Here is a 15,385-nt window from a genome sequence, read left to right as displayed (position 1 = left end):
CCGAAGATCCCAGCAAGGTATCTAGGTCCTTACTCCTGACTAGACAGAAAAAACTGATTTGCTGAGGCAGAGAGAGAGAGAGGATATACCCTCTGGGACTGCCCCTAAGGTGTGGCCAGAGCATTTTAATTTCCTGTCTAGTCCTACTCCTGCGGAGGCAACATAACCCGAAGGTGCTGTATCACCGAGGACTACGTCTGTCAATGAGCGATAGAGAAATTATTTTTGCAAAGAAAATTATTTTTGTGTAGATTTAAACATACGCTCCCTTTTCTCTAAATCCCGATCCATATTTGGATCACCCTTCAAAGGTTACTGACAGGCGGTGAGGAAGCAATGCAACGCCTTCTCGAAGCTTGTTTTGATCCCATTTTTGCCGACAAACACGCCGTAACTGTGTGCATTGCATTCCCTATTTGCTTGAATGTGTAGCAATTGGGCAGCAAGCCCAATGATCGCTACATGTCAGGTAAATTATGCCATGGGCACAAAATGAAGCATCATGACAGTGGCATGGAAACACCCCGGTCTGCTCCCTTTTGCAGCTTAAGGAAGCGGGGTTGCGGGCAGATGGCAGGCAGCAAAATTGTGGCTCGGCTGTACATTTTTGCCACCCCCTAACTGCACTTCTAAACTTAGTCTTAGGCAGGCCATACACAGTTTGAATCTCGCCCGGTCCAGCAGGAACCAGCTGGGATTCGAATGGTGTATGGGTAGGCTGAATGTACTGAAGTCAATTGATCGATAAACTTGGGTAAAACCAGCATGCCGGCCTTTACCTGTGATTATTGCTAGCGGTTGCTCTAGCCACTAGAAATAATCAGGGTCTTCTCCCAGTGGGGACAGCTTCCCCTGGCAGGAGAAGACAATGGCGCAGCAGGAGGGATTCTCCTCTTAGCATTGTCTGTGTTGATGGGGAAATCGAGTGCATTTCTTTCCTGCAACCCGTGATTACAGGAAGGAAATTTGCTCCATTTATGGCCAGCCTTAGTCTTTAAAAATTATCTATGTATTACTTTGTTATCTTAGGTAATGACAAAGGTATCACCAAACAGGCTCATAGTGAAAATGTAAAATTTGCTCTGGTCCCTAATGGGTATTAATGTACGACTATTGAGGAACCTAACTGACCTTATCCCGATAGAACATCTTTGGATCGAGTTAGAGTAGAGACTGCGAGCCAGGCCTTCACTCATCCAACATCAGTGCCTGACCTCACAGAAATGCGCTTCTAAAAAATGGTCAAACATTCCCATAGACACACTCCTAAACTTGTGGACAGCCTTCCCAGAAGACATTAAGCTGTTATAGCTGCAAAGGGTGGGCCAACTCAATACTGAACCCTACGGACTAAGACTGGGATGCCATTAAACTTCATGTGCGTGTAAAGGCCTCAGTACTTTTGACAATAAAGTGTATCTGTTAGTAAATGATGTGTGAGGAGACTGATGGGGTGAGCTGAGGGGTAGAAAGATAGATTTGGGTGTCATTAGCAAAGAAATGGTGTTGGAAGCCATGGAAGTTCATGCAGTTTCATTTATAACCTGTGTGGTACCAAATGATTTCTAAAGACTTTACCATGTGTATAATTTTTGCACTTACTCATTGTGTGGAAATAATGGTCCTGTTCTCCATATGTTGATGTCAGTCAGACCTAATACAGTTTGTGGCTGCAGTTTCATTTCTAACCCACAGTGGCGAGTATCTATAATATCTAAATTCTAGGCAGAGACTTTACCAGGTTTATATGTTTGGCCATTACTCATTGTGGAAATGACAGTCCTGTTCTGTTCAAATTCTTCATATATTGATGTCAGCGTGCCATACGGTGGGTGCCTAGTGGCCAGCTGCTAGAGACAAACCCTCAGCGAACGGCTGTGGCAGAATGGCTAAGAGCCTGCTTGGTGGAGGTCTGTGTGTATCCTGTCCCTGGGTGCCCTCTCCAGAAGAATACCCGGTGCCTTTGCAACCTTGGCCCCACCCTCTGCACACCACTGGAATAAAGACTAACTTCAATCCCGACAACACTTGTGTGGTTACAGACACTAAAGCAATTGACATCACTGCTAACAAAGATAATGACGTTCGGCTCCGAGGACCAACAGCAGATATAATTTAGTGGCACTGGTTGACTGTTTTCAGCCTTCTACAGGAAATACAGTAAAGCCTTGAATTGGGAGCACAATTCGGTCCGGAAACATGCTTGTAATCCAAAGCACTAAATCAAAGCGAATTTCCCCATAATAATAGAAACTCAGATGATTCATTCCACAACCATTTATTTAGAAGTCCTTTAGTTTATAGTCCATATAAAAAGATTAATGCAATGTGATGTAAATGTCCATCCACAAATGGCGCCTCCACAAGGGGATTAGAAGCAAAATCCAGCAGTAACTACAGAGTATAAAAGAGAAGAGAGGCGCCTCTAAGTGTAGCCATATGGTTACATTTCATGAAGGTACAACATTTAGCAACTCACATGATTGATGATGAAGAGAGGAACATCTAATTTTCAGGCATGCGGGGTAAAGCTGTCCACATAGACCATCTTCCTCATTTCCGTCTCTCACCACTGTCAGTCTGCGATCTTGACCCAGAAGACTATCCTGCAGGAGAGCGATCTGAAATCGAGGTTTGAAGCGCTCGTGGAGTGCAGTGTGGAAGGGATGATGTCGATGGCGGTAAGGAGGATGGTCTATGTTGGCAGCTTTACCCCGGATACCTGCATACTTAGATGTGCCTGTTTTAATATTCAACCATGTGAATTGCTAAATGTTGTACCTTCATTAAATGTAACCATATTGCTACACTTAGAGGTGCCTTTCTTCTCTTTTATACTCCGTTGTGACATGATGCTACTTGTATATCAAGACATCGCTTGTTTATCAAGTCAAAATTTATAAAAAAAATGTACTTGTCTTGCAAAACGCTCTCAAACCAAGTTACTCTCAATCCAAGGTTTTAATGTACTCTGTTCCCTATATCACTGACCTGTGAACACTATGAGCAGAATGATCAATTTACAATGATGAGTCGATTGCTTAGCAATAGTGAGATATAAATGTGGATAGATTCTTTATTTTTGGGCAGAGTTTACCTTTAAGCAAAAGTGATATATTAGGAAAACAGTGATTTTTTTATGTAAATAGTATCTACTGCAATAATGTTCAGTGCTACATCAGGATGGTTGTGTTGGGCTCTCTCTGTTAAAATAGATGATACTGTTGTAGCCTGAAGGTGCAATAAAGGAGATACACATCTGCACAAAGAAGTCCTCTTTTCTTTATAATTCAGAGTGTTGCTGGGGGACATAGTGGGAAAGCCTGAGTGTCTTTGGAGTACAAGCTGCAGTAAAATGAGTATAGCATGCTGTGGAGTATATAAAGGGTGCGTTTTTCAGTGTGCTGAGTGTATTGTGATGCATTCTGTAATGTGCTGAGTGTACCGGGATGCATGGTGAAGTCTGCTAAGTTTAATTGTGTACATGCTGTTTTGTGTTGACTATAAGAGGGACCATGGAGGAGAGCGCTGAAAGTAGCGCATGGTGAAGGGTTCTGCGTGTAATAGGGTGAATGTTGTGGAGTGCTTAATATAATGAGGTGTATGGTGTAAAGGGGAGGATGTTGTGGAGTAAGTGTAACAGAGTACATGGTATAAAGAGCTGAGTATAATGGGGTAGGGAATGTAAGGGTATTGTGTTGAATGGTGTTGGTGCCATTTTCTGAGTGCTTTCTCCATGTAGATTGTTTTTTACAGCCCTTTAGTCTGTTGAGACCCCTTTTTTCCCAAATGTAGATTGCACACACTGCTCAATTTTCATTTTTTCCCAAGACCCCATTTTATCAAAAGTTGTATCAAATATAGAGCACTGTGGAGGGCATACATCTTTGAAGTGATCTGGAAAGTCTAGCTGACTGCCCTGCAATCTCAATTTGAAGACAGATTAAAATAGCATTACATTTCAATGCTTTAGGTAAGCTTCCCGTTCTTACTGAAAATCAAAGTATCTGCAGCTTATTAGCTAGGTAGACACAGTCCAACTCAGGCTAACAATCTGCCAGATGCAAGCAGCAAGCTATAAGTGTTTCTGAAATCTTTTGCCCAACATACCACTTAAAGGGTTTTCGAAGTTCAGTTACCCCTAAAAATAGATTTTAAAGATAAAGCATTATTACACCCAAAACCAAACATTTATTTTATTGCAGCTTACCATTTCCTAGATATGATAGCTGCTTTCTTTTTTTTTTTTTAGGCTTTTTTTCTTTATTTTCATCTGGTGATCCAGCCAGTAAGTCTGTTGTTTTTCAACAGAATAAGCTCCTACAAATGTAGCAGCTAGAGAGCTAGGACCAGGGATCCTCAAACTACGGCCCTCCAGCTGTTGCGGAACTAAACATCCCATTAAGGCACTGGAAAACTCTGACTTTCACAGACATGACTAGGCATGATGGGAATTGTAGTTCTTGAACAACTGGAGGGCCATAGTTTGAAGACCCCTGGTTAAGACAAACCATTTAACACTGACAGGAGTGCATACAATGATCAGCCTTTATGTATGTAAAAACTTTATCCCAAAAGAAAAAAAAACTGTTGCTTTGTGTAACTGCGCTGAGAGCTGGAGTTTTGCTTTAGTTTGTTAGTGTATCGAAATCTGCTAGGTCATCTAATGCAGTGGTCCTCAACCCTGGTCCTCAGGGCCCACTAACAGGCCAGGTTTGCAAGATAACTGAAATACATCCCAGGTGATATAATTTGCTGCTCAGTGATTGCAGTACTCTAGTCTGTCTATCTCCCCAAGGTAATACTTAAAATCTGGCCTGTTAGTGGGCCCTGAGGACCGGAGTTGAGGACCACTGATCTAATGCACCTCTTCCCCCCAGACTGACAATGCTACTGCCCCAAGGTGTCCCTGTACTCCTTCATCCAGAATGGAGGCACTCTAATACAGGAGGCCAGATCACTAGGTGAAAACCGAGGGAAAAGGCCAAAAACAAGAAAGCTAATTCAGCCACCACATCTGATGATTGGTAAGCTGCAATATATACAATTTTTGGTTTAATACGGCTTTAAATTTCCCTTTTTTTCTCCTGACTACATGTGTGTAAACCATGTACAGATGTACCAAGATGACTAAAATGTCTGTTTTCAGCTCCAGAGTCATAGCCTTCTCTGCCTTTTACAGCCTGTTGTGTCATTTTTAGTGTTGCCTGTGCACTAGGCCCCCATTGGATTGAATGGGTTTGTATACTGGGGATCTTCAGTTTTAGTATATAGCCCAATTCAAGTCAACAGGGACCCAGGGTGCAGAAATAGTCAGCGCTTTAGAGTTTTTTGTGGAACAGGCTGTAAACACGGGTTAAGGCTGCAGCTTGGAATTTAGTAAGCAGCTTGATAGAGGTGGGTAGCACAATTTTGCTGAGGGTGCAGTTGGGGGGGGGGGGGGGGGGTGATTTGGGGAATGGTGTTATAAAAGTATATCATTCCTTTTGCTTTCTATAGACCTTTCTAGACCTTAGGTCTAGACCTTTCTAGACCTATCCGACAACAACAAATACATGAACATTACTTTTTGTGGTGCAGTTTCCATCCACGGTAATACATTAGCTATTAACCACACACATAAAACATTGAGTGCTGAAAATACACTAGCTGTTTTATTTGTTCATTTATCATAAGTGCTGTATTTCAAAAAAACTAAAAATGGATTTCTCAAACTTGCTTTATGATACAGTGTAACAAGTGATAGCAGTAGTATTCAACGCTTAAGCCTCCGTTCACATCTAGGCGTTTTTGGGCGATTTTCTGCTTTAAGCCTCAGCTCTAAAAATGCCCAAAAAGACGAATCCTATTTATTTCAATGGCTCCTGTTCACATCTGAGCATTCTGTAGCTTTAAGCAAAAGGCCGTCACTCAAAAAAGTACATCAGCTTCTTTTTTGGCAGATTACAGGCGTTATTTTTTTTCATTGGTCACTTGTCAACCTTAAAACGCCTGCACAAAAATGCTGCAAAAACATGTAAAAAACGTCCATAAAAACACCTGAATAACGTCTGTAAAACGCCTGAAAAAACTCCTGTAAAAATAGCAATGCCTAGATGTGAACGTAGCTTTGGAGAAAGTTTCAGACTTTAAAGTTCACTGATTTTCATTCAGACCATGGACGTCATTCGCCAAGTATATCCAGTGGCATGAGTTAGGGGAAAAAGGAGTAGTAAAGGGGGCCTGTGGAAAAAATGTCAACCCCGGCATGTGAATGTGTTTTTGCATCTGACTGACCCATTTTTGGCAAGTTGAAAAAGGATATTCCTCACATTTCTTTATATAATTACTTGTCTCTAACACTGGCCATGTGCTCTGGCACTTAGGCCTCTCTTTTTTTGAGTTCTTCACTTCTACTGGTAGGCAATCCCCTTCTGCTCTAGGTCTCAGATGTTTTCGGAACTTGGCACGACGATTTTTAAACCACACCTGATGAGATAAAATAAATATATCAATGGGTAAATAAAATAATAAAAAATAATATACAGAAGACAAGGGAAAAACATATTTTTTTATAAGAGATACTCTAGCCCAGTGGTCCTCAACTCCGGTCCTCAGGGCCCACTAACAGGCCAGATTTTAGGTATAACCTTGGGGAGATGCAGACTAGAGTACTGCAATCACTGAGCAGCAAATGATATCACCTGGGATGTATTTCAGTTATCTTGCAAATCTGGCCTGTTAGTGGGCCCTGTAGGCCAGGGTTGAGGACCACTGCTCTAGCCCAGTGTTTCTCAACTCCGGTCCTCAGGGCACACTAACAGGCCAGGTTTGGTGTGCCCTGAGGACCGGAGTTGAGGACCACTGCTCTAGCCAATAATGAGTGTTTTAAAATTAAAATTTGAGTGTCCACCTTTCCAGTGGTGAATATTTTCCAAATAGGATATACTTAAAGTTGTTGTAAACCCTCACATATATCCAGCAAAGTGACTGGTCTCAGGTGATACACAGAGGTGAAACAAATCTTCCTACATAAGTTGCACCTGTTTGTCTACAGCCGTCCCCCCTACATCCAAGCAAAGTGCAGAATTTACACAGAATCTCTCAGCTCTGAAAAGAAGAAGTCGAAGAGCTGAAGTTACACTCAATGAGGAGAGCTCTGAGAGCTGATTGGAAGAAAGGGACACCTCCCTTCACACAGCACGTAGGAACAGAGCCGAGGCTGTCAATCAGCTAGAGGTCACTCTCCTGTCACCGTTTTCTCTTGGTGTCAGGAAAACTTGTCAGAAGTGACTCATGCTGATAGCGGAGGAATGAAGCAGCAGGCAGAAATTAAAATTAATGCCCTGCATTGAGACATACATTGAAGCACATACTATAGAGGCATATGCTTTGTTCATATTTCTTGTCTAGGGGCTTACAACCACTTTAAACCACTGGGCTCCTATGATCTTGTATTTTGCACCCTCTAAGCACTACATAGCCTTTCTTTAAATGTATCCAGCTGGCCAATGTGACCCCCTTTAATGCACTTTGTAGTTTTTATCAAAGGCCTGTGAATATTTTCAAAAACAAATTTTACCTGCTGAAATTGATAACTGTTGTATAGATACATGGATAACTGACTGGCAGGCTAGTTAGATTGTGAAGATAGAGGTGTGCGACCTAGGGTATTGCAGTCAAGGGCATCAGAGCTTGATGGTTTAGATATCCCTAGTTTTTCCTAATTGGGAAATTTTCAAGACAAGGAGGAGGAATAGCTCAAAAAAGTGCATGTTTAATGCAACAACATTGAGAGCGCTTCTTTTAAACAATGGTAATGCTGCTGTACAGTGGTTTTGAAAAGTATAACAATATGAGAACATGGCACAAATAAGGGCCAGCAGTAAGAAAAGGATACAACACCTTTACTATGACCTTGGCACTGCTACACTTAACCACTTAAGCCCCGGAAGATTTTACCCCCTTCCTGACCAGGGGGTATTTTGCGATTCGGCACTGCGTGACTTTAACGGACAATTGCGCGGTTGTGCGACGCTGTACCTAAACAAATTTGACGTCCTTTTTTTCCCACAAACAGAGCTTTCTATTGGTGGTATTTGATCACCTGTGCGATTTTTTGATCACGCGCTATAAACAAAAAGAGAGCAATTTTGCAAAAATAACAATATTTTTCACATATCTTTATATGAAATTCCCCCCAAAAAAAAGTAAAAATCAAAATTTTTTAACATTTTCGGCCAATTTGTTTTATGCTACCTATGTTTGGTAAAAAAAAAATTGCAAAAAGCGTATTTTGATTGGTTTGCGCAAAAGTTATTGCGTTTACTAACAAAGGGAAAGATTTTTGTCATTTTTGTTTTTTTTTTTAACGCGTAATGGTGGCGATCTGCGATTGGTTTTGCGGTACTGCGACATTGCGGCGGACAGATCGAACCCTTGACTGGCATTTTTGACACTTTTGGGGTTACCAGTGACATTTCTACAGTAATCAGTGCTATATATATGCACTGTTACTGTAAAAATACACTGGCAGTGAAGGGGTTAACTTTATTTGAGAGGGAGGGGGTGTGTGTGTCCCTAGGGGCGTGATTCTAACTGTGATTGGCTGTCTGTTGAGCTGTAGTTACACTGATCAACGGTCCTACATAGTAGAACCGTATGATCGGTGTTTCTACACAGGGGAGAATGACATGCAGCTTGTTTACACAAGCTGCCTGCCTTCCTCTCCCCCGCCGATCGCAGAGTGAGCGGCGGACATCGGGTCCACCGGTCACACGCGCGGGGGGTCCGTGACTGCACGGGAGCACGCCGGCGGCGGCGCGCGCTCGCTCCCCAGAGCCTCACAGGCTAGTGACGTATCCCAGCATGCACAGAGGTACTTTCCTCTGCCAATTACCAGGGCTGTACTAAATGCCTGTGCACTCATTTGTCAGGTTTCCTCCCACTGTCCAATATGCCTCTCTATTGGACCAGTGTGAAACACTTTATACAAACTGAGCTGCACCTGAGCATCATGAGCAGACCTCACTAGCAGATTCTGCTCTCTGGTAGGCAGAGAACAATATAGATTTACCTAGCAATCTTTCTGGTAAGCAGATTTACTGCGGCGGTCGGCAAGTGGTTAACAAACCATGGGTCACAGTGGCACCGCTATGTTGCCCAAAAAAGTGGCCAATTCACTTTGGTTTTAAGGTTTGCAATATAAGAAAATGGGAGCAAATTGACCATTTACAAAATGGGAATTTGATTTACAATATAATGCATGTGACACATTACCTGAATCCGTGATTCTGGAAGATTGATTGAGACAGCCAACTGTTCTCTTGTTACCAGATCTGGATATGGTGTTTTTTCAAACGCTTTCTCAAGCACTTCAAGTTGTTTGGAGCTAAAGTAAGTTCTTGAACGGCGGACATGATAATGTAACCTAAACCTAGACACCTCCAAAAGATCTGTCAAGTCAGAATTTTTAAAACTTAGATTCCTGTACTCACAATATTCCTTCATGTAAAAAAAAACAAGACACAAGCAGTACTTTCAAAAATGAATTTACATGCCTCAAAATGAAAAAAAAAAAAAAAAATATATATATATATATATATAGGGCAGCACAGTGGTGTAGTGGTTAGCACTTTCACCTAGCAGCAAGAGAGTCGCTGGTTCAAATCCCAACCACGACACTACCTGCCTGGAGTTTGCTGGTAGGTTAATTGGATCCTGTATAAAATTGGCCCCACTATGCATGTATGTATGTGAGTTAGGGACCTTAGATTGTAAGCTCCTTGAGGGCAGGGACTGATGTGAATGTGCAATGTATATTTAAAGCGCTGCGTAAATTGTCAGCGCTATATAAGAACCTGAAATAAATAAATAAATATATATTTAATTGGTTTGAAATCATTTCCTCGAAAATATATTTTTCTATTAACTAAAAGTTTTGTGTCTTTCAGTTTTCTTATTCTTTTAATCCAACTAAAACTTGGAGTCAAACTTCCTACCTGAAAATGGACCAGTCATGAACTTGCTAATTTTACCAAGTGTTCAGTTTTTACCATATAAACCTGCCTTTCGCAACCATTTTAACATAAGGGAACCCTTGAAATAACTTTCAAGTCTCAGGGAATTCTTGCTAATAACTGTTCAATTACACCGCAGACATTAGTTTGACCAATAAAGTGTAAATATAATAACAAGCACAACAAAAATTATAGAGGAAGAATGAAAAAAAAAAGAATAATATGTATTATGCCATTACTTGGCGTATTTGACACTCAGGGCTACCCTATATGGCAAAATAATATTCAGAGAAAAAAAAATAAAAAAATTAAACAAATCGTAACGAACATAAAAGAAACAGGTCATAAAAATGAGTTAGTGAGTAGGGAGCTATTGTATGATAAAAATGTTTTCTAATACTTCACTATTCCTCATAGTAAAGGATCAGGTGAAAGATATTCCATTCCTAAACTCTAAAATAAAATGGAAAATGCACGCTAATCGCAAACAGAACTTGAAATCAAGAGCATTGCTTGTTTTCTTTAAAGCTGGATACACACTATCCAACTTTTGTGGCTAGATTTCCTTCAGATTTACCTTTTCTATGTAGAGAAGAGTAGAGAAATCTGCCAGATTTCATACAAACTGAAAGTATTTCGGTTTGACCTCATATTATATGGTTTTGGTAAGTCTAAAGGAAAAAGTCTTCAGAAAATCTTATAGTTTGTATGGCCCTTAAGCTGTTTATGGTCAGCTTTTGTGTTTTGCTGAATAAATAGATAACTAATACAGTATTTTAGAATCTGATTTAACTGCTGTTGGCAAATGTATGCCGATTCTAAATAAACTTTTAAAAAGAAAGTTAAAAACACCTTTACCTTCTAGAGAGGTTATGGGACTTCTATTAACAGCACATGGAGACAATGATGCTTCAGATCTTTCCTGATTGAAGTTATAGACGAGGGGCACTGTAAAGCATCTACGACTATTACAACTGAGGCAAAACATGTTGTATTGTAGCAGTTATACCAGGACTCCAAGGTACAATCTAAAAAAAAAATACAGTAAACTCTAACTACAAGATATATTTGACAAACATTTTACACACAACAATGCATCATATATCTGGCCATTATTAAAAAAAAGAAAAGAAATTATATATGTTAAGAATTACTTCTGAATTAGGTTTTGCATTAACAGGATCAGTAACCAAATAGTTGATTAAGAAAACCAAATTACAACATTTTAAGGATCAGTAAACAAAAATGTATCCTTATGTGTAAAAAAAGCCTTTCATTTTCTTAAATGTGTTAAAGTACACATACCTATCTAAAATTACATTTTTACATCTCTGTCACTATAAGTTGCATTCTATAACTAAAAAGTTATATGAAACTGTAAATATTAGTCAACGAAAAAAACTTAACACTATGTTCGAATATAGCTTACCTATCTGAAATCTTTGGCTTGATCCCTTCCGAATGATGTTCTTTACTGAAAGTTTTTGCTCAGCAACATCCAGCTCAGTTTCTGTTTTTAAATGCACAGCAAATCAATACCTTCTTCTCCAAGTAATGGTCAAACAGGATTAGTGATTTCAGGGTCTTTAAAAGTCTTATTCTTTCTTTTAAACTTTGTTAGGCTCAACACCTGTTCGTGCTGTTTGCAGATTATACTTTAGGCAGTGGAAAAAAGGTAAATAGGGTATAAGAAAGCGAACAAGTGTCAAAGTAGGGACGGGAGGGAGAGAAGGTTATAAGCACAAAGTGTTAAGAAAGTAAAGAGCTAAGAAAAAGTGTAAAAAAAAAAAAAAAAAAGACACTTTTTTTGTGAATGCTATAGTTTATTCATTGGGGAGTTTGTGTTATATTACACAGCACCTGTACTAACTTTACTAATATTTTTTAGCATGGTTTTTCGTTCTTGATGGGATCGCTTTTTTTTTATTCTTGGCTGTCAGGGCAAATTAGGGCCCCACCAGAACACATCATTTTATTGATCCTTTTGGCAGAGGTTGGATTAAAGGTGAAGAAGCTTTGTTACCCAACAGAGAGGATTAATAAAGATTTTCTGTCTTAAAGAGAAGAATAAAAGGCAATTGCAGTGTCATTTCCCTCTACTCAGTGCTTTTGCTGCAAAGTGTAAACTTGAAAGAAAATTAAAGCACAAAGGAGGAGCACAAATAATTATTATTATAAATAACGTTAAGCATTAATAATCTGATAGCCTACGTCATACTGAAATACATCAAAAAGACATTCACATTCAGTGATATATATATATCTGTATATATATATATATATATATATATATATATATATATATATATATATATATATATATATATATATTATTATGATATAGGATTTATATAGCCCTGACAGTTTAGGCAGCGCTTTGCAACTTGAGAGTAAACAGTACAAATACAATACACTTTAATAAGTAGGAATCAAGAGGGCCCTGCTCGTTAGAGCTTACTATCTATCTATCTATCTATCTATCTATCTATCTATCTATCTATCTATCTATCTATCTATCTATCTATCTATCTATCTATCTATCTATATAATGATTTATTTATTTATTGTAATTCACTCATAGGTAAGTTAAACATGTGTTCAAAAATAACAAGAAAAGGAAACAAACCTTGTTCAGGTAGGCTCCATACTCACTGATCTAACAAATAATCAAGAGATGTGTAGTCCATGGATTTTGTCAAAATGCTCTCTTGTAAATCCAAGTGCATATATTACGATTCCCATTTTAGCAATGCAGCAACAGTTTCAAACAACCAGATTCTTTTTCAAGCTGAACATTTATTTAAAACTTAACTATTGCCTACATCTTGATCAAAAGAAGTTTTTATGGGGGGGAAAAAAAAAACAATTTCTTGTATTATGAGATTATTAGTGGTGACATGGCCACCAGGATTTATTAAGTTGAAGCAAAAAAAATTGTATTGAAATAAATTCATTAAAACGACAAATTAGACACATTAAAAACAGGTACACCAATGTTACCAACATGTGCAAGGGCTGCTGCCTATTTAGCTACATTCTTGGCAAAACTAGCTTTTTTAAAAATAAGCTTACTTAAGCCCCAAAAGAGGTTTTGTTTACACTATATAGAAACTCAAATGTTTTTCCATATCTATTGAAACTATGATAGAAAGCCTCCTAGGGGGTACCAAAAAAAAAAAAAAAGAAGCAGGTTACGCTTAAGCACAAACTGTGTGTGCTCTAGGTCCCCCTCTGTGCACCATTCACCCTGCATCTGTATTGAAATGTCTTCCAGTGTCATCAACCTTTGTGGGGTCATAAGGTCTTAGATCCCTCTTTTATAAAAATGTTCAAAATGTTCCACTGTGCTTTGTCCTCTTTACAGATTTGAGTGGACAGCAGGTTCACCGATTATAGGACATGTATTGATCACACACTGCAAATCTCATGCTCGCTTTTTTTTTGGGTGATGCAGCAACTGTTGCATTTTGACAGCGGTGTTAAAGAACATGACCACATTGATCGCAGACACATCTGCTGTTTTTTCCTCCTTGCTTCACAATTGTCATATGGGCATAGGAAAGGGTTCAGGATAGATGCATTCAATAGTTGTACACAAGACCCTCCGTTATCTGCAAAATATAGCTACTGTATGGTGAAACAGATCATTTAAAACTGACAAATACATGGCTTTCCAGAGCAGCCAAAAGTTCTATTCCCTCTGACAAACTTGTCAAAAAACTTTGACGTCAAAGAAAATGTATTCATATATTTAATATTGTACAGGTGCATTTCATAAAATTAGAATATCAAAAAGTTAATTTATTTCAGTAATTCAATTCAAAAAGTAAAATTTTTTATATATTTTATATATATATATATATATATATATATATATATATATATATATATCAGTGCCTTGCGAAAGTATTCGGCCCCCTTGAACTTTTCGACCTTTTGCCACATTTCAGGCTTCAAATATAAAGATATAAAACTGTAGTTTTTTTGTGAAGAATCAACAACAAGTGGGACACAATCATGAAGTGAAACGAAATTTAATGGATATTTAAAACTTTGTTAACAAATAAAAAACTGAAAAATGGGCGTGCAAAATTATTCAGCCCCTTTACTTTCAGTGCAGCAAACTCTCTCCAGAAGTTCAGTGAGGATCTTTGAATGATCCAATGTTGACCTAAATGACCAATGATGATAAACAGAATCCACCTGTGTGTAATCAAGTCTCCGTATAAATGCACCTGCACTTTGATAGTCTCAGAGGTCCATTTAAAGCGCAGAGAGCATCATGAAGGACAAGGAACACACCAGGCAGGTCCGAGATACTGTTGTGGAGAAGTTTAAAGCCGGATTTGGACACAAAAAGATTTCCCAAGCTTTAAACATCCCAAGGAGCACTGTGCAAGCGAAAAAATTGAAATGGAAGGAGTATCAGACCACTGCAAAGCTACGAAGACCTGGCCGTCCCTCTAAACTTTCAGCTCATACAAGGAGAAGACTGATCAGAGATGCAGCCAAGAGGCCCATGATCACTCTGGATGAACTGCAGAGATCTACAGCTGAGGTGGGAGACTCTGTCCATAGGACAACAATCAGTCGTATACTGCACAAATCTGGCCTTTATGGAAGAGAAAAATTAAGTATCTCAGAAAATTAGAATATTACATAAGACCAATAAAAAAAAGGATTTTTTAATACAGAAATGTTGGCTTACTGAAAAGTATGTCCATGTAGAGTATAATATGCACAAAATACTTGGTCAGGGCTCCTTTTACATGAATTACTGGATTTATACAGCTTGACATGGAGGCAATCAGAATGGGGCACTGCTGAGGTGTTCTAGAAGCCCAGGTTGCTTTCATAGCGGCTTTCAGCTCATCTGCATTGTTGGGTCTGGTGTCTCTCATCTTCCTCTTCACAATACTCCACATATTCTCTATGGGGTTTAGGTCAGGCAGGTTTTCTGGCCAATCAAGCACAGTGATACCATGATCATTAAACCAGGTATTGGTCATTTTGGCAGTGTGGACAGGTGCCAAGTCCTCCTGGAAAATAAAATCAGCATTTCCATGAGGAAAACATGAAGTGCTCTAAATTTTTCTGCTAGAGGTCTGTGCTGACTTGGGACTTACCAACACCAGTAGATGATACGGCTCCCCAAATCATCATGGACTGTGGAAACTTCACACTGGACCTCATGCAGCTTGTATTCTGTGCCTCTTCACTCTTCCTCCAGACACTGGGACCTTGGTCTCCAACTAATACAAAAAATAGGAAACAAACATAGTTTGCCTCATAGGCCCCTCAAGGACTGATAGACAAATCCCAATCTAAAAAAGTATAACTTTTATTGAGTAAATATATACATTTAAAAATAGTAGTACAGCACGTCA

At 39.2% G+C, this 15,385-nt stretch overlaps 1 protein-coding gene across 1 annotated transcript; it reads right to left on the bottom strand.

The window, feature by feature from the left end:
- Positions 1 to 6,135: 6,135 nt before the first annotated feature.
- LOC309544512 (diencephalon/mesencephalon homeobox protein 1-like) lies at positions 6,136 to 10,986 on the bottom strand (the record flags this gene model as incomplete). The annotated part of the gene is made up of 3 exons (XM_082243413.1): positions 6,136 to 6,468; positions 9,259 to 9,434; positions 10,857 to 10,986. The coding sequence occupies 3 exons, from the start codon at positions 10,984 to 10,986 to the stop codon at positions 6,136 to 6,138; spliced, it is 639 nt and encodes a 212-aa protein (XP_082099539.1).
- Positions 10,987 to 15,385: the final 4,399 nt, after the last annotated feature.

Source organism: Pelophylax lessonae (assembly GCF_965119305.1).
Source record: "Pelophylax lessonae genome assembly, chromosome: 1".
Taxonomy (NCBI): domain Eukaryota; kingdom Metazoa; phylum Chordata; class Amphibia; order Anura; family Ranidae; genus Pelophylax; species Pelophylax lessonae.
Note: the sequence above shows the minus strand (reverse complement) of the source record. Positions and strands in the feature narration are given on the sequence as shown.